The sequence below is a fragment of the Dipodomys merriami genome, unplaced genomic scaffold, assembly GCF_024711535.1.
Source record: "Dipodomys merriami isolate MVZ:Mamm:240054 unplaced genomic scaffold, mDipMer1.0.p SCAF_60, whole genome shotgun sequence".
NCBI classification, from domain to species: Eukaryota; Metazoa; Chordata; class Mammalia; order Rodentia; family Heteromyidae; genus Dipodomys; species Dipodomys merriami.
Window position 1 is genome coordinate 1,027,433 of NW_027206180.1, and position 19,103 is coordinate 1,046,535.

Here is a 19,103-nt window from a genome sequence, read left to right on the forward strand (position 1 = left end):
CTTGCTGGACGCGCGCTCCCGCGGGAGTTCTCAGCGGGGGGCACAGGGGATCCCTTTCTTGCCCTCCGTAGGCAGGCGGGCCGGGAGGAATTGTTTAGGGACACGAGGAGGTCCCCTTGGCCTTGAGTATTGGGGAGCCCGGGCCGAGAGAAAGGTAAGACCCGGACAAGGTGCTCAGCACCCCATCCCACTGTCAGGCGCTGGATCACACCGGACCTGAAGGCGGGGCTCCCCGTCCCGCAGGCCCCAGGTCCCCCCGGCTGTCCACCTGTGACCTCTGCGCCAGTCACCTTTCTGTCTGTCCCCATGAGAGCCCACGCACGGGCGGCTGGCCAGCCGAGGCTTTGTTAGCGCAAAGTGCTGAGCTCTAGGCCCCGGAGCTGGGTCCGCGCGTGTGCCGGCGTCCTGGCTTACCCGTTCAGGGAGGGAGTTTCGCCCCTGGCCCACGTGAACGTGGCGTTCTTCACAGCGATGCTGTGCGTGTCCCCGCCTGGAAAGCATCAGAGACCACGGTCAGGCCGGCACGACCCGGGCAGTGGCGTGAGCGGGCCGCCCCGCTGATCTTCTCAGCCGCGCGCTCCAGCCTCGGATGCTGGGCCTCGCGCACCAGCCTCCGGGGTCACTGCTCCCAGCCCAGGCTCCGGGTGGCCCCGTCCATGGCTTTCCCGGCTCCGGTGGAGCCCGAGGCCCATCCCCAGGGGTGGGGAGGAAGAAATAAACCCCACTGCACTTCTCTGGAGGCAATCTTAGACCCCAAAGCAGAGAGAAGCCCTGAGAGGCTCCGCCCGGTGCTCTGGCCGTGCCCTGGAGATGCCCAGCCAGCAGCCGCCTGCGGGGCTGTGGGATCCACAGCTGCTCGAAGCTCCTGGGCTTCCTGGCCTTCTCAAGCAGGTCAGAGGCAGCTCGGCGGGGCGGGAAGGGGAACAGATGATTGAGTATCCCGTTTACAAAGTGGCTGCCATCACACCCACCATTGCACCTTCCTCCTGTTCAAGGCTGTTCCTTCCCTAAGCTCTTGGATCCTACATCGACCTCCCTCACCCCAATACAATCCGGCCCGCACCCTGCGGGAGGCCCGAGGAGGCCCTGTGGGCGCTGCTGCCCGCTGAGGAGGAAGGGCCAGGCAGGGAGGGGTGCGTGGGGCGGGGCGGGGCTCGTGGGGGGGTGCCACCCACCGTCGTCCTTCATGGGCCTCCGCTCGATGCTGTGGGGATCCAGCTCCTCGTGGGACAGGAAGACCCTCAGCCGCTTGAGGGAGACGCTGGCCTGCGGCGCAGGGACGGGTGTGGGGAGGAAGGAAGGAAGGTTCTGGAAACCTGCCTTGGTGGCCAGGTCAAACCCTCCCTCTTTCCTCAGGGTCTGCACTGAGCTTAAACAAAGAAAATCAAGCCGGGCGCCCGTGGCTCCCGCCTGTCATCCCAGCTTCTCAGGAGCCTGAGGTCTGAGGATCACAGTTCAAAGCCAGCCTGGGCAGGAAAGTCCGTGAGACTCTTATCTCCCATAAACCACCAGAAAACTGGAAGTGGCGCTGTGGCTCAAGTGGTAGAGCGCCCGCCTTGAGCTGAAGAGCTGAGGGATGGCGCCCAGGCCCAGAGTTCAAGCCCCACAACCGACAAATAATAACAACAACAACAACAACAAGGTTTCCTTCTTGCTTTGCGTGAAGCCCGCCCGCAGCATGGACGCGGGGGAGGCGAGGGGCTGGGTGAGGGCCGGGCTGTGACTAAGGTGGCGGCTGGGACTCGTGTTAAAATTCCTCAGCACCGAGGGGGAGAGATGGGGTCCAGGATGGGGAGGTGGGGAGAGCCACCGGCCCCTCCGCTGTGTCCCACCGTCCATACCTGAAAGGCTTCTCTGTTTTCCCACCCGAGCTGAGAAGCCCCCCCTTCAGGGAGCCCCCCAAAAAGCACAAAACCCCGGCCGGATGGGCCGGGAGCGCCGGCAGCTGCCCGCTCCGGCTCTCCCCGCCGGGCCGCTCTGCTCTCCCTGGGGTCGGGCGGAGGCTGGCGCGGGGAGGGAGAGCGGGCCGGGCCTCGAGGGCCCGCCTGCAGTACCTGCACGATGCTGCTGATGACCATGGGGAGGATGTTCAGAGGGAAGCGGAGGATGTTGAACAGGGCCAGGGACACGAAGGCCCGCTGCGCGTCCAGAATGTTCTTCTCGTCCACCATCACGTACACGGCGAAGGTGGACAGGGCCACCTGCGGGCGGGCGGGGCGGCGGGGGCTGAGCACTGTGCGGAGAGCGGCGGCCCCGGGGCCCCGCGGCCCGTCCCCGCACTGGCCTCCCCTCCCCACTCCCCTCCCCCATGCGGCCCAGGCTGGCCTCCAACTTGCAATCCAGCCTCCACCTGCCCGAGTGCCTGGATTACAGGCATGCCCGCCACGCCTGGACCCCATCGTAATACGACAAGCTCTGAGCGGGGGCGGTCTCCTGTCCCCACTGCGTCGCCAGTGCCCGGGACGGCCCGGCCGCAGGGCCGAGGTGCGGGCTGGACACCCGGCCTGCTCCCAGCGCACCCCTGCCCGCCCCGACAGCGTCCCGGCCACAGGCTAGCGGAGCCGCGGCCCTCTCCCGCTCTGCCACTGGCAAGGTGACCCCAAGGCCAGCTCAGAATTTTCCAGGCGCAGCTGCCAAAGGGGGAGGGGCGGGGCTGAGAAGCCACCGGAAGCCAGGTGCCTGGGGTGCACGCCCATCACCCCAGCTGCTCAGGAGGCTGAGATCTGAGGATCGGAAGCCAGATCTGGCAGGGAAAAAAAAAATCTGTGATAATTCTTATCTCCACTTCACCGCCAGAAAGCCAGAACTAGAGCTGGGGCTCAAAGTGGCAGAGCGCTGGCCTTGAGGCAAAGAGCCCGGGGACAGCGCCCAGGCCCCAACTTCAAGCCCACGAGTGGCCTCCAATCAGCCTCAGACCCAAGACAGACAGAACCAGGGTCTGAACTCAGGGAGGGCTTTTCACCCCCAGTTAGCTGGCTTGCTCCCAGCTGGTGCTCTACCGCATGAACCAGGCATCCAGGCCAGCATTTTGCTAGTTAGCTGCAGATGGGACTCTCTTGCTCTTCTCTACCTGCCTGGCCTCAACCCTCTCGACCCCATCAGGTCTCAGTTCCACGTGGGAGTCACAGCCATCTGGCTTGCATTTTTAAGCATGTTCCACTGCTACGTGGAAAAAAAATCCGAGAACTGTGCGTGTTAACCACGCGCCCGGTGACGCTCTGACCGGGTGATCGCCGTGTGGTGTCCGGGTCGGCCAACGGCCCGCTGCCCTCCCCCCTGCTCCTTGCTTCGGAGACAGGAGCTTCCTGTATGGCCCAGGCTGGCCTCAAACTCTCCAGTCCCCCACCCCCCACCCCCCCTGCCCTCAGGCTGGGACTACAGGGATGCCACCCCACGCCCGACAGCGGTCATCCTCTCTTGAGGCTGATGACACTCGGTGCTTCCTTCCCGGCTTCCTGCACTGTTCTGCGCATGTCTGTTTTCTGTTGTCAGCCTCTCACTTCAACCCCCAGCACCAGCTCGTGGAGATGGCCTCTCCCCCCCTCCCCTCCCAGAACCTGCCACACAAACCCACAGAGTAGAAAACACACATGGAGTAGTATTCAGCCCAGAAGAAGGTGGTTCCCCTGTGTGCCACCCAGCGGAACCCTGGGAAACTCTTGCTAAGACAAAGCGGGGACCAGGACCGGCCGCTGCGTTGGATCCCACCGCATGAAGTGTCCTGGCGGGTTCCGTGCACACCTCACACAGAAACACTAACAACACCCTCTCCTACACTTTGTGGGTGCTTCAAAATTCCCCTCTGCTTTGCACTCTGAGTTAGGTCTCTATAGTGTGGAAGACAGGTCTGGGCGAGCCCGAAAATCCAAGCTGGGAGACCCCAGAAAGGACGGGGGGTTGGAATGCCTTCTCCCCGTACACGCTCAGAACGCCGACAGTTTTCCTGGAAAGGTCGATCCGTCTGGCTCACCAGGAACTCAGACTCCACACTCCACCGTGTGTGGGAGCCAAAGGGTAGACTTAGCTCCATGCAAATGACAGGCTGCTTAACTGTTTAGCTCTCCTTCTAGAAAAAGGAGGTCACCTACCGGTTACACACAACGTATGGTCCCAAGCTGGTTTGTACCGTACTTCCATGCACAAGACCAATAAAAACCCCAGTTAACGGAACCTCGGAATCTGTTGCTGGTGGAAGGCTACAGGCCGCCTGGTACCCCAAATCTCAGTTGCACGGTCCTGTTTCTGTACTGTGTTGCTCCCGGTCACGGTGGATTAAGGAGTATGCAGCGGGTTGCAACAAGTTCCTAATGCAGGTAGTTCATCCATCCATCCATCCATCCATCATCCATCCACCCACCATCCATCATCCATCCACCCACCATCCATCATCCATCCACCCATCCATCCACCCATCATCCATCCACCCATCATCCATCCATCATCCATCCACCCATCATCCTTCCATCCATGCCAAGATGAGGGAGCACTCTCTGGGGAGGAGTGGCCACAGACTTTCCCGAGTTCGTCACAGTCAGGGCCGACAGCCGGGCTCCTCTGCTCCTTGCCAACCCCGCCATGAGCTGTGTGTGGCGCCCAGCCACCCCTCCCGCCCACCGCGACGGCGTGGCGGGTTCGGAGGCCAGCAGCCTCCCCACGGGGACCAGGGCAGGAAAGGAGCACAGCGCGGTTGGGTGTGTCGCTGGCGTCCGAGGGCGGAACACGCAAAGGAGTTGAGGACAGCCCCCCCTCCCTGCCGTCCCTCCTCGTTCTGGGTGGAGCATGGCCCAGAGGTTGCAGAAGAACCATGCCGGGTGGGCACGCCTGCAGTCCCAGCGTGTGGGAGGGGGAAGGCTGGTGAGCGGGGAGCCAGCCTCACAGGGAGACTCCGGCTCATCGGACAGACAGAAGGAGCAGAGTACGGTTTGGAAAACACAGTAGAACACGCCTCCTTTCCGTCTGTCTGTCCGTCTGTCCCAGGTGGGCGGTCCCGAGCCCGGGCAGGGCGGAGGCGCTGGGGTGAGGAGGACATCACGCCACAGCCCTCCAGCCAGGTGCTGGGACATGGAGTCCCAGCACACCGAGGCTCTGCCCCGGCCGTGCCAGCCCGAGGGGGTCAGGTGACGTGGCGCGTTCAGGGCGCGCGGGGAGCAGGCGGCGGGCAGCCGGGCGGCAGCGCCAGGCGGGTGGTCTCCAAGACCACCCCAGGCCCCACCAGGGACCACCGGCCAGCACCCAGCTCAGCTCCCTCCCGTTCCCGCCGGGAAAGAATCCCAGGAGGATTTGGTTCCTTCCCCATGATCCTCCTGATCTCAGATCCCCCAGGAACTGGAAATACAGGCGTGAGCTCCGGTGCCCGGCTGAGCGGGCTACAGCGCACAAGCGGCGTGACAGACCGTGGCCACGGGCTGTGGGACACAGCTGCCCGTCGGTCAGGCGTGGAGATGAAGCCTCCCTCCCCCGCCCCGGCTCACAGGGCAGGGAGGAAGAAGGAAGTGGTCCTGCGCGGTCCACGGGTCACTGATCGCTCGAGGCTTGTGGCCAGTCAGCGACACGTCACCCAGGCTGCCGTCCGCTGCAGCCCCGGCCAACCAGGGTAGAACTGGCCGATGTGCTGGCGCATGCTCCCAAGAGGTCAACAAGCACAGAAGCACCATGCGCTCAGGGAAGCGGGGGGGGGTGGGCACTCACCAGGAAGGGGGTGCAGACCCAGGTGAAGGTGCCCACGGCCGCCAGGTAGGCGGACTTCTTGAGCACCTTCAGCTCCTCCTGCCGGATGGCCATGACCTTGTCCCGGAACGCCAGCTCCCAGGCGTACAGCTTCAGCACCTTGATGCCGTTCAGGACCTCGTTCATCAGCTTGATGCGGTTGTCCTTGCTCTTCATGTGCGCCACCTGCAGACGAGACCCCCGTCAATGGGCCAGCCCCCCCCCCGGGGACCTCTGGACCCCAGTTCAAACCACATTGCCTGGGAGCGCAGGGATGGATGGAGGGCGCTCCCGGCATGCCCTCCTTCCCAGCATGCCCTCCACTGGTCCTGGCCCAGAGGCACGGACGATCCTGCCCTCTCCACTTTTCTGTCAGTTGTGGGACTTGAACTTAAGGCCTGGGTGCTGTCCCTCAGCTCTGTGGCTCAGGGCGAGTGCTCTACCACTTGAGCCACAGCGCCACTTCAGGTTTTCTGGCAGTTCCCTGGAGATAAAGAGTAGCACGGACTTTCCTGCCCGGGCTGGCTTTGAACCTCGATCCTCAGATCTCAGCCTCCTGAGTGGCTAGGATGACAGGCACCGGTGCCTGGCCAGCTCTCCACCCCCTTTCTGCACCGGTTGTTTTTGAGACAGGCCCTACTTTATGTCGGGCTGGTCCGCTCTCTCACGCCTCCCTGCCTGTGGAGCAGCAGGGCTGTGGGCATTAGCGGGTAGAATGCCATCGGCCTCACCCAGGGGCCGGGCAGTTTGCTCAGCATTTCGAGTGCACTCAGCCATAGTTGCTCAACTGGACTGTACCAGATGGTATGGGGAATCACAGGCAGAGAGGGGAGCTGCTTCACGTGGAGGGGGAAGGGGAAGACAGGACACGGGGTCTGGCCCCCACGCCCGGGAGTGTCACGTGTCCTGGGCTCTGCCCCCTGTGGTGGTCAGCATGGCCAAGCGCTCCTGTCCACAGCCCACCCCCCACCCCGGCATAGCACAAACACCTCCAGACGAGCTGGGTCTCAGGGCTGGACCAGAACTGAATTCACACAACACAGCCCAGCACGGGAGCAAATGACACACACAAGAACATTACAGAAGCACAGAGATGCATGCCAACCCTCTCTACAGCCAGATCTGTATTTAAGAAAGTCCTGAAAGCAGGAAGATGGCGCGTGAGCGGCCAGAGCTTCCCAGAGAGCTCCTACCTTAAGAAAAAAAAAAAAAAAAAAGGACCAAAGTTTTAGAAAGACTGTTTTAGCTCACACCTGTCATCCTAGCTACTCAGGAGGCTGAGGGCTGAGGATCGCGGTCCGAGGCCAGCCAGGGCCGAAAAGGCTCCATGAGACTCTTATCTCCAATGAACTACTCAAAAACCAGAAGTGGCGCTGTGGCTCAAGTGGTACAGCGCTCGCCTTGAGCACCAAAGGGGCTGAGGGACAGCACCAGGGGCCCTGAGTTCAAGCCCCACAACTGGCCAAGAAAAATAAAAAGAGAGAAAGAGAAAAACTTCCCTTTATTGTTAGTTATTTAAAAGCCAACAAATTACAAAGGAACTCCAGAAATAAAAGATCTGACCCCATGGAAGAGAGTGGACGGGACACACAGGCGGGGGGGGGGGGGGGCGGGCAGGAGACCTCTCAGCAGAAAGCCCTGGAACAGCGTGGGGGGGAGGGCGTACCCAGCCCCCCCCCCCCCCCCGTGAGGGACTGGCGCAGCCTACCTGGTAGGTCTTGGTCTTCATGGCCATCACCGCGTTGAAAGGCACCATGAGGATCATGACGGCCACGCCCGCTAGGACGGAGGGTCCCAGGTTCTGAGGGGCGACAGCGGGCGTCGGCAGAGCGCCCCACCAGCCCCACGCCCCACACCCACCACGATGGGGCGTTGGCGGGCTGCAGCCCTGGGGTCCCTCCCAACCTCTCCGAATAGGCGGGACCCAAGTCCTTGGGGTCCCCACGCTGAGGAGGGAGAAGCGCGGAATTCTGGGTAGCCGGGAGCACGGGTGGGAAGGGCGTTTCTGGCTGGGGAGGAGGGCTGGGGATTTGTGCGCCGAATGGCGCTTCCCTTCGGAGAAGCTGGCGTTTGTGGGGCGCCAGGGCCCCACACAACCAGCTCATGATCCCTACCCGGGATGGGGGGAATGGCAGCCCCTCACTGGCTGCTGAGCTAGGCAAGCCGCGAGGGCTCAGGGTGCCGGGCCTCGTGGGCTGCACCCCAGCACTGCACCCTGTCATGGCTGCTAGTGGGAGGGCGACCCGTGTGCTGCGGGGTTCCCTGCGGGGGGACCCCCTAGAGGGCCAACACGGCGTAACTCAGCGTGGGGTGCTCTGGGGTTCACAGACACCCCAGCCGTTTGGCCTGGATTCTGCCACTAAAGGAACCAAGCAAGCTTTGATCTCCAGAGCCTCCGAGGGCGGGACATGCGGCTGGACACCTGTCATTCCAGCTAATCAGGAGGCTGCGATCGAAGGCCCGGGGTTCAAGGCCAGCCTGGGCGGCAAAGTCCCACGACACACACACACACACACACACACACACACACACACACACACACACACACACACACACAGAGTCAGAAGTGAGGGCGTGGCTTGAGTGGTAGAGGCCAGCCTCTAGCACAGAAACTCAAGAGCCGGTGCCCAGGCGAGACAGGCCAGCATCCCCACGCCCTCCTGCGCTCTGCCATTGAAGAAGCGTGTTTGCCTTGCTAGGCCCCGCTGGGGCACGAGGCACAGGACGCATGCGCTCTCCCACGTCACTGGGGAGTGGCATCCCGGCCCGGGCTAAGCATTTGCCCCTGGGCTGCTCTCCCAGCTCCAGGAAAGTGCTGCTGCTGCACAGCAGCCGAGCGCTGCCCATGGAGCCCTGGTGCTCCGGGCACATCGGCTACAGACGACAGCCCCGCCTTCTTCCACAATCAGATGTGGCTTTAAGGGCCTGCTATGAAGCCGGGCGCCGCTGGCTCACGCCTGTCATCCTAGCTACTCAGGAGGCTGAGATCTGAGGATCGTGGCTCACAGCCAGCCCGGGCAGGAAAGTCCGTGAGACTCATCTCCAATAAACCATCAGAAAACCAGAAGTGGAGCTGTGGCTCAAGTGGTAGAGCACTGGTCTTGGGCTGACGAGCTGAGGGACAGCGCTCAAGCCCAGAGTTCAAGCCTCATGACCGACAAAAAAAAAGGGGGGGTGGGGGGCTTGCTATGGAGGTAAGCTGGCCTTGAAATCCTCTGGCTGGTGTCCCCGGAGAGCTGGGATTACAGGCATACATCAGTCACCAGCCTCGAAAGCCATTTTCTTAATGGCTCACAAATCAATCTTGAAGGCCAATCTCAAAAGAGTGCTCCAGGAACTTAAAAAACAAAAAAATTAAACCAAAAGGGCAGCACTTCCTAGCAAAGGAGACACCACACAATCCACCCCGGAGGTCTGGGCTGAGCACGCAGCTCAGGAGAACGGTACTGTCGCCGTCACTGCTAGGCCCTGCGCTCCGGGCGGTGTTTCTCCTGCTGGGTTTTATCATCAGAAACCCTCTATTCACCTTGGCTCGCTCTCTCTCTCTCTCTCTCTACCTAAACAACGTGAGCTGTGGTAAAATCAACAGATGATTTTGGGGCTCCTTCTGGGGATGGCGGGAGGACCGGTGCAAAGGCCCAGGGGCAGGAAACAAGAGATGCGCTATACTGTAAGCCTCTGTGCTCATTTTCTGTCTGGGCACGGTCCATCTCCAGGTGGAAGGGCCGTCAATCAAATTGCTTTGCAACGGGAGACTGGCCAATCAGGGACTTTCTCTCTCCACGATGACTGAACTGGGCTGGGCCAATAGGAGCAGCCCTGGGCCTGTGGTGGAGGCTCGGCTCTCGGCAGTGCTGACCTAAGCCGGGAGCTATGGAAGCCCTGTGGGGAAAGCTCACTGACCAGGACGCCGAACCAGAGCAACCCAGGGCCAGGAAACAGCAAAGGAGTCAGAGAGACAATTACACACCCTGGATCCATCCACTTCTGAAGACAGATCCCCGATTCCCTTTATCTGCTTGCGGGGGGGCGGAGGGGCGGGGGGCTCTGCCTTATACCTGTGAGAATCTAGACCGACTTCATTAGGGATTTGTGAATGAACTCAGTTCTCTGAGAGAGTACCGTGGAAAAAATATGGAGTAGAAGTCCTGGAGACTATGTAGAGAGACCCAATCTCAACAAGTCAAACAGGGCTGGGAAGGTGGTTTAATTAATGGTAAAGTGCTTGCTTGCCTAGCAGCATGGAGTCTGGCGTTCCATTCCTCAGTACCACCTACACAGAAAAAGCCAGAAGTGGCGCTGTGGCTCAAGTGGTAGAGTGCTAGCCTTGAGCAAAAGCAGCTCAGGGACAGTGCCCAGGCCCTGAGTTCAAACTCCCGCACGGCCAACACAAGGAAGGACAATGGCGTTGGAAACCTGCGCCCTACGGGCGGAGGTACCCAGGGATTGGCTAGTGAGGCAGAAAGCAAAAATCCCAAAGATGGTCGCACCCTGGGCGCATGCGTGGGGACCCGAGGACGTGGGGACAGACGCACGCATGCATGCACGCACACGCGCACACACACATACACACACACACATACACACACGCACGCACATACCAGCCACAGGAGGTAGAGCGCCAGGGCGACCTGCAGCGGGGCCGACCACACCATGTTAATGTACGTGGCCAGGTCCATGAAGCGCTGGGCGTCCACCGACATGAGGTTCACGATCTCTCCCACGGTGGACGACTTCCGGGCGGCATTGGTGATCACTAGGGCCTGAGGGGGGACAGAGAGGGGCGGGGGTGAGCTGGGCGGGTGAGGAGCCCCGGACCGGAGGGAGGATCCGCCGCGGAGTCCCGCCTCTCCCCCGCCCCCGCCCCCTCCACGAAGCCCAGGCCCCGGGGGCCGGAAGCTCTCCTTCAGTTCAGGGGGTCCCAATGGTCCCCACTTCCAACAGGCCCCCGGAACCCCACAGGGCCTCGTCTCCTGGCACTGGGAGTGAGATCATTGTGCGTGGCAGCCCCCCGGGCGTCCCCCGTCCCTGGCAGCACTGGGTCGGGCTGACGTCTCCAGGGCTGGCCTCCTGTAATCTGTGCGGCCCCGCTGGGATTACAGGCGTGTACCGCCATGCCTGGCCGGATGCTTTTTGGAGTTGCCCGGGTGTGCCACTGCCCAAGGATGGGTGGGCAGCATGAAGACTTGGAGCTGAGCTTCCCCGCCACCCCCCGCCCCCCGGGCCCGCATCCGGGGTCCCGACCTTGCGGTACACGGCCCCGATGACGGCGGTCTTGATGCGCATGCCGCTGACGAAGCAGATGTGGAAATACTGGTGCAGCAGCAGCGTCTGCAGGCAGGCGCTGACGAACAGCAGCGCGGTGTAGAAGTAGCCCTGCCAGTCGGGGGCCCGCGGGTCGTTTATGAAGGCGATGAGCCACCTGCAGGGAGGTGGGGCCCAGCCGCGTCAGCCTGGCGAGGCGGCACCCACGCGCCCCGGGGGGGGGGCTCGGACCCCCCTCTGCCTGGGGGGGTCCTCACCCACAGAGGGGGTGAGGGACAGTGACGGTGGGGCCCCTAGAGGCAGCGGGGAGGAAGAGACCCTCGCCTTGATCCATGCCCGGTAGCTGAGGTCTGCCTGTAGTCCCAACCCTTCGCCCCCCCCCCCATTTTGGCGGGGGGAGGGGGCCGGGGCGCAGAGGGGTGGGCTCGTACTTGAGGATCTCGGGGCCGGTGAACATCATGAGGTCGTGGAGGGCCTTGAACAGGAAGCTCATGAGGAAGTGGGGCCCGAAGGTCTTGTAGAGCACGCGGAAGAGGGAGGGGTTGCGCTCCTTCTGGGGGGCCTTGAGGAGCAGCGCCTCGGCCTCCTCGCTCGCGTCCGCAGGGGCGCCCCCTTGGGGCTTGGGGGGCTCCTTGCTGGAGTACTGGATCCGCACGGGCTGCCTGCAGCGCGGCAGAGGGAAGAGCTGGGGGGGGCCCGGGGCAGAATCGCACCCCGAGATCGGGCCCGCCTGCAGCGGCCGAATCGCACCCGAGATCAGACCCGCCTGCAGCGGCCAAATCGCACCCCGAGATCTGACCCGCCTGCAGCGACCGAATCGCACCCGAGATCTGACCCGCCTGCCGCGACCGAATCGCACCCGAGATCGGGCCCGCCTGCAGCGACCAATCGCACCCCAAGATCAGACCCGCCTGTAGCGACCGAATCGCACCCGAGATCAGACCCGCCTGCAGCGACAGAATCGCACCCGAGATCGGGCCCGCCTGCAGCGGCCAAATCGCACCCCGAGATCTGACCCGCCTGCAGCGACCGAATCGCACCCCGAGATCAGGCCCGCCTGCAGCGACCGAATCGCACCCCGAGATCAGACCCGCCTGCAGCGACCGAATCGCACCCCGAGATCGGGCCCGCCTGCAGCGACCGAATCGCACCCCGAGATCAGACCCGCCTGCAGCGACCGAATCGCACCCCGAGATCAGACCCGCCTGCAGCGACCAATCGCAACCCGAGACCAGACCCGCCTGCAGCGACCAAATCGCACCCGAGATCGGGCCCGCCTGCCGCGACCGAATCACACCCCAAGATCAGACCCGCCTGCAGCGACCGAATCGCACCCCGAGATCGGGCCCGCCTGCAGCGACCGAATCGCACCCCGAGATCGGACCCGCCTGCAGCGGTCACCAGACAAAGGCTGGCGCCGGACGGGACACAGAGGCCCTACTGCGCACTGCTTCTAGAAGCATCTGTACAAGTCGGCACAGCTGCACGAGTCAGACTTGGGGGAGATGGTGTGGGAAGGGGAGTGGCAAGAGCGGAGGGGAGGGCAGGGGAGGGGAGGGGAGGGGAGGGCAGGGGAGGCTCCACTCCAGTCCAGGCTGAGGCTGGGAGGGAGGCCTGCCTGTCTCCTCCTCTCTCTGCTGGAAAACAGCGGCTCTGCCTCCACCTCCCCCACCGCTCCGGCCCCGCCTGACCCCCCCACACACACCCCTAACCCCTGCTGCTCCGCGCCCCTCACCCCACGGATGCCACCCTGGCTGCCTCAGGACCTTTGCACTGGCGCTTCCCTCTACGGAAGCCCTTCCCCACCCTGCTCCCAAGGGGCCCGAAGAGCAGGAACATTCCGGAGGCCACGCTCTCGGGGAGCAGAGGTGAGGGGAGGTGCGCTCGGGGCGGGGGGGAGAGGGGGCTCACCTGCAGGACTTGGCACACTCCTTCTTCCAGTTCCTCACCAGCACGGGCACCACCTGCTCCGACATGTCCTCCTTGTTCAAGGACCAGAGGTCGCTGGCCTCCAGGGGCCGGCGGTACCCCCGCACCATCAGCCTGGCCCAAGACACGGGGGGGGGGGGAGGTAGGGGTGAGCGGGGCAGAGGAAGGGAGGCCCGCTGGCACGCCTGCCCTGCGCGACCTGGAACCCACGCCACGGCAAAGGCACTGGGGCTCCGGCAGGCAGAGTGGGCGTGTCTTCACAGAGGCCCGCCCCCACACTGGCTACAGGGATTCGAACCGAGGGCCTCGCGCGTGCTAGGCTGGCACTCAACCCGCTGCGCCATGAGCGCGGGGCTCCGAGGTTCTCCCTCAATCCTCAATACACATGGCTGCCCGGCACAGGGTTTGCACCTCACTAGGCAAAACTGTAATCCCCCACTACTGGAGGCCGCAGAGAGGAGGACTGCAGGCCGAGGCCCAGCCTGGGAAAAGCTGGCTGGGAAGCACACTAAAAGCAAAAGGGCGCGGTGCACCGCTCCAGGGGTAGAATGTTCCGTCTGCCAAGTGTGAGGCTCTGGGTTTGATCAAACCTCAGACCACATGAAGCAAGCTGGGCTCCACGGTCTGGCTGAGTTTTGTTTTCTGGAATGCTGGGGACTGGGCGGGGGATCTGGGGCTACGCACATGCGCAGCAAGGGGCCGGGGAACTCTCGCTCCTGTGTGGCCCACAGCGCGCAGCAGGTGATGCGCGGGCCAGCTGCGGGCTGCAAGGCATGCTGGTCCTGTAGCTTTTTTTGTTTTTGTTTTTGGTCGGCCGTGGGGCTTGAACTCTGGGCCTGGGCGCTGTCCCTCAGCTCTTCAGCTCAAGGCGAGCGCTCTACCACTTGAGCCACAGCGCCACTTCTGGTTTTCTAGTGGCTCATGGCGAGACAAGAGTCTCGGCTTTGGACTGCGATCCTCAGATCTCAGCCTCCTGAGTGGCTGGGATGACAGGCGTGCGCCACTGCACCCGGCCTGTGTCTCTCTGCGGGTGTGGATGCGCTCAGAAGGAAACGCAACCCTGACGTGTCCACCGAGCCTGCAGAAGAGCCCCATGTCCCCCCCCATTCCCGGGGTGTGCGGTGTCCCTGCCACCTGTCCGCCTGTCCGCCTGTCCACCTGTCCGCCTGCCAGTGCCTCTCCCCCATGCTCACCCGCCCAGACCCATGTCCTGCGGGGCTGCGCACTCTCCCAGCCCCGCCCCGCCCCGCCCCGGGCCCGGCCTGCTCACCCGGTGATCCACCAGAACGTGATCCTGGACAGGAAAGAGGCGCCGGACTCCGGGCACGGGTTCTAGCACAGGGGAGCGCGGGAGAGGAGAGGAGAGACGTCGATCGACCCTCCGCGCTCGGGGGACCGGCGCCCTCCCCTCGCCTCTGCGCCCCGAAACACACTCTCTCCAGTCCTGCCTGGCTCCTCAAGTACTTCCCTGCCTCCTACCCCACGGCCACCCCGGGCGCCAATGCCCCCCACACCGCCTCCACTCCACAGCAAGCTTTCGCTGAGCACCTACTATGTGCCCGCCCCCAACCTTCCCACGGACTCCAGCATTGACTGAGCGCCTACTATGTGCTGAGGACGCCCCAAAGAACCCCAAAGCCGTCACCTCCGTCTCCTTTCATTCAACTCATCCACCAGGTTCATTTCCTGAGCACCTACTACGTGCCCAGAACTGGACAGACAGGACGGGACGCCGGCCTGCCGGAGCGCTGACCCGGAGCCGCCACCCGCCGCCGGCTCTGCGTGGACGCCTCCCACGACCGGGGCAGGGCCCGCCACGCCACGCTGCGGCGCAGGGCACGGGGCCGCCCGGGATAAAATGCCCCCCCAACAACCAGGCTCCAAGTCGTCGGGCAGACCGCGCATGCGTGCGCACACGCACGCATCTACACTGCAACTACAAGGGCTGCCTCCCAGGCCGGCAAGGCTGCCCAGGCGGCCACGTCTGGCTGAGCGGGGCGGGAATCGGCCTCCCGGAGGACAGCTGCGCAAGGCCGGACCACGCAGAATGACTGAGCAGAAGGCAAAGATGTGTCTGGCAGAGAGCCGGGGTGTGCAAAGGCCCTGGGGTAGATGGAAGCACACCAGATTCCAGGGAACCATGGAGAGCTGGGACGCTGACCAGATGAGGAGGAGGGGGGGGGGAAGCCAGCAAAGCAGGAGGAGAAAGGGAGGAGAAAGAACAAGGAGGGAGGGAGGGAGGGAGGGAGGGAGGGAGGGAGGGAGGGAGGGAACACCACTATTTTTTGTAACATTTCTGAGCCAAGCTACTACGAAATTGAAGGAAGTATTCAACAATGGGAGCAAAGCTGGGCGGGTGGCCCCGCCTGCAATCCCAGCTTCCCAGGAGGCTGAGAGCCCAGGAGGTTCACAAGGTCAGCGGACTCTTATCTCCATTTCGCCACCACAAAGCCGGACGTGGAGCGGTGGCTCAAGGGGGAGAGCACCAGCCTCAAAAGCTAATGGGGATGCGTGCCCCCGGCCCTGAGTTCAAGTCCAGCATGGGGGGGGTCCTGAGGCGGGGCTCACAGGTGGCCATTAATGACTTTATTTGGCAGGGACCCCCCATCCCCGTCCCCCCTCCCTCCTCCCACCCCCCTCGGGCAGATGGTCTGGGGAGGGCTGCGGCAGCGTCAGGACTTGGAGGGAGAAGGAAGAGCAGGAGAACAGACGTGAGTCACACAAAGGCCCGGGGCCAGCGGGGCGAACGGCCGCGGGTGAGTCAGCACTGGCCGGGGGCCAGGAGGCCCCGCCCGCCCCGCCCCGCCCGGCCCCGGCCCGCCGAGACCTGCAGCTGTGCCAGCTGCTCAGATGGGGGGTGATGGGGCAGAGGGGGACGCAGCCCGCGCCCCCTCCCTCCCTTCCTGCTACCCCAGAACCCTGCACGGACCGCGGGCCACGGGGGGGGGGGGCGGGGGGAGGCTCGAGGCCGGCCCGCGCAGAGACCCCAGCCCCAGCGACGGCCGGGTGTGGCGGCGCACGCCTGCGGCCCCAGCCCAGTCACAGGAGCATCCTTGCGCATGCGCGCCAAGCAGACACGAGGCCTGACCTCACCTCGGAGAAACCCCAGGCAGACCGATCCCCCAGGGGGAGCCCCCCGGGGACGCAGCCACCTTCGGAGCAACCCCGGGGGGTTCCGTGTGGGCTTGCGTGCGGGCCAGGGCCGTGACAGACACGGGCATCCCTGCAGAGGGCTTGTGGGGGGCGGGGGGACACCTGTGCACACCCAGCACGTGCACACGCAGCTGAACACACGTCCACGTGCACACGCAGCTGCTGAGCTCGGCTAACTTCCCCAAACCCAGAGAGCAGGGACGCCGAGAAACTTCTCCCCAAGCCAGCAGCTGGGGAGCCACCAGCCCAGTGCAGCGGTGGAACGTTCCACACGCTTCCCATCCGCGAGGCTTCAGATCCAAACAGCTGGCGCAGCCTCCCCTGCCTCGGGTCCCAGCACAGGGCTGCCCTGAAGATCCCCTGACGATCCCTCCTGCCCCCCAGCCCGCCCCAGGGCCTTTGCACGGCCCACGGCTCTGCTGGGACTGCCCGGCCCCACCCCCTCCTCTTTCCACCACTGCCACACGCTGCAGGACCTTTCCCTCCTGCTGCCCACCTCCTCCGGGGGTCAGGACAGCACCTGAGCTGAGCCTCCTTCCAGATCTGGGTGGCAGCTGGTGAGGAAGGGGGAAAGGAGGAGGAGCAGGAGGAGCAGGAGGAAGAGGAGCAGGAGGAGGAGGAGGAGGAGCAGGAGGAAGAGGAGGAGGAGGAGGAGGAGGAGGAGATGGAGAAGGAGGAGGAAGAAGAGGAGGAGGAGGAGGAGGAGCAAGAGGAGGAGGAGCAAGAGGAGGAGGAAGAGGAGCGAGAGGAGGAGGAGGAGGAGGGGGAGGAGCAGAGGGAGGAGGAGGAGGGGGAGGAGGGAGAGGAGGGGGAGGAGGGGGAGGAGGGGGAGGAGGGGGAGGAGGAGGAGGGGGAGGAGCAGAGGGAGGAGGAAGAGGAGGGGGAGGAGGGGGAGGAGGGGGAGGAGGGGGAGGGGGGAGGAGGAGGAGGAGGGGGAGGAGGGGGGGAGGAGGAGGAGGGGGAGGAGGGGGGGAGGAAGGGGAGGAGGGGGAGGAGGGGGAGGAGGAGGAGGGGGAGGAGGAAGAGGCTGCACAGAGGCCCACAGAGGAGAGAGAAACTCAATCCCACACCCCTCAGGGCCCAGCGCACCCCACAGCCCAGGCCCGTGAGACGGAGCCGGCCGGGAGGGGAGGTGGGGGTGCGGCTGGGGTTCCGCGCCCCTCAGCGCCTGCCCTGCGCTCTGCGGCCCAAAACCACCAACACTTTTTTTCAAGTCGGTCTTGGGCTTGAACTCTGGGCCTGGCCTCCGTCCCTCAGCTCTGCAGCTCCAGGCGGGCGCTCTACCACTCGAGCCACAGCGCCACTTCTGGTTTTCTGGTGGCTCATGGGAGAGAAGAGTCTCACGGTCTCTCCTGCCCGGGCTGGCCTCGAACCGCGATCCTCAGATCTCAGCCTCCTGAGCAGCTGGGATGACAGGCGGGAGCCACGGGCGCCTGGATCACACGTGGCTTTTCTAACCTCCAGCAGGTCGCACGCACGCACGCACGCACGCAGGCACGCATGCAGGCACACCTCCTGCTCTCCCTGGCGCGTGCACGCGCGTGCGTGCGTGCGCGCACACTCACCGGGTCGTTGATGGTCTCGGAGAAGAGGGGCGCGCGGTCGGAGAAGCAGGCGAGCGCCAGCTGCGCGAGCACCAGGGTGAAGTACACGTAGAACGTGGCGTCGCGGAACGCGTCCACCGGCGCGGCCTGCGGGGGCGGGGGGGGCCAGACTCACTGAGCGCCTCCCTGCCTCAGTTTCCCCTCCTACGAGCACGTCTGGGGGTGACTGTCCTCCCTGGGGCGCCCCGTGCCAGGCAGAGCCACGCCCGCGCCCCGCGGCATGCTGGGAGGGCGATCGAGGTGCCCGCGTGGGCCCGTGGAGCTTGGCAGAGGGAGCTCTGAGCAAAGAAGGTTCTAGAACACCGGCTGCGGCCGAGCCGGGGAGGCGCCGGGGGAGAGGCCAGGCCTGGCTGGGGCACTCACGTCTCGCAGGGCGGCCATGATCTTGGACCTCAAGATGACCAGGGCGCACAGGAGGGCGACGAGCCAGAACGTGAGCATGATCCCCGACGACTGCACCCCCTTCCTCCGCTCCAGCTGGATGAGGAAGGTGGCGAGCAGCTGCGAGAGACACACGCACGGACACACAGACGCACGCACGGACACACAGAGGAAAAGCACAGGCGGCGCTCAGAATCGCAGGAGCGCCGTCCAAGGCCTCGCGCTCCCTGTTGACCCCCCTGCGTCCACTGTGTGTGTGTGACTGTGTAAACGTGTGTGCGTGCACGTGCGTGTGCCTGTGGCTCCCCCCGCCCCCCCCCCCCCCCGCCGCACAGGCCACCGTGGCCTCCTCGCCGACCCCAGGACCGTTGCACGTGCTGCTGGCAGCTGGCCGGCCTGAACTCAACCTCAGGCCTGGACACCTTGGAAAGTGAGGCGCGTTGTGGGGGCACCAGGCCCGGCAACCCCTGCACACACACACACACACACACGTACACACACGCACATGCGCGACGCGGTACAATTCGGGACAGGCCCCTCTGTGGCGTGGCGCATCACGGCTGGGCGTGGTGACGCACACCTGTAGTCCCCTCCTCCAGGAGGACCTGGGGGGGAGCAGCTCCACTCACCATGGTGATGCCCAGCAGCGTGGGGCTGACCAGCAGCACCGGCGCCAGCGGCGTGCCCTGACTTCTTTCCCAGAAAGTGTAGAACAGGTCTGCCCAGCACACGACCCAGAGCAGGAACCCCAAGGCCTGGAAGAAAGGGGGGCCCCCCCCAGTGAGTGCCGGCCCCGCGGGACGGACGAGCCCCGGGTTCCTGGGCGTCACTAGCCAGGAAGACCGCCACAGCTCCGCGTCGGGTGGCGGCCCGGCGTGTCTGCGGCCCTGCCACACAGACCCACGCAGGCCTCAAAGACGGGACGCTGGCCGTGGTGGTGCACGCCTGTAGTCCCGGCACCCAGCAGCCTGAGCCCAAGCTCTGGGTGGGCCTGGGCTCCACAGGGAGATCCTGTCTCAGAAAGAGGGAAAAGGAGGGGGCTGGGAAGGCGGCTCGGTGGTTAAG

General features: G+C 64.4%; 1 protein-coding gene across 1 annotated transcript in view; it reads right to left on the reverse strand.

The window, feature by feature from the left end:
- The window catches only part of LOC138814506 (multidrug resistance-associated protein 1-like), a 63,717-nt gene that overhangs the window by 20,272 nt on the left and 24,342 nt on the right, over nt 1–19,103 (reverse strand). The window contains exons 3-15 of the mRNA XM_070003407.1: nt 18,668–18,793; nt 18,021–18,158; nt 17,619–17,744; nt 14,171–14,232; nt 12,883–13,014; nt 11,403–11,633; nt 10,951–11,128; nt 10,308–10,469; nt 7,415–7,507; nt 5,689–5,892; nt 2,055–2,201; nt 1,176–1,266; nt 415–490 (exon numbers count right to left, since the gene is read on the reverse strand). Of these exons, the coding sequence (XP_069859508.1) occupies nt 415–490; nt 1,176–1,266; nt 2,055–2,201; nt 5,689–5,892; nt 7,415–7,507; nt 10,308–10,469; nt 10,951–11,128; nt 11,403–11,633; nt 12,883–13,014; nt 14,171–14,232; nt 17,619–17,744; nt 18,021–18,158; nt 18,668–18,793 (1,766 nt within the window). The remainder of the gene's footprint in view (nt 1–414; nt 491–1,175; nt 1,267–2,054; nt 2,202–5,688; nt 5,893–7,414; nt 7,508–10,307; nt 10,470–10,950; nt 11,129–11,402; nt 11,634–12,882; nt 13,015–14,170; nt 14,233–17,618; nt 17,745–18,020; nt 18,159–18,667; nt 18,794–19,103) is intronic.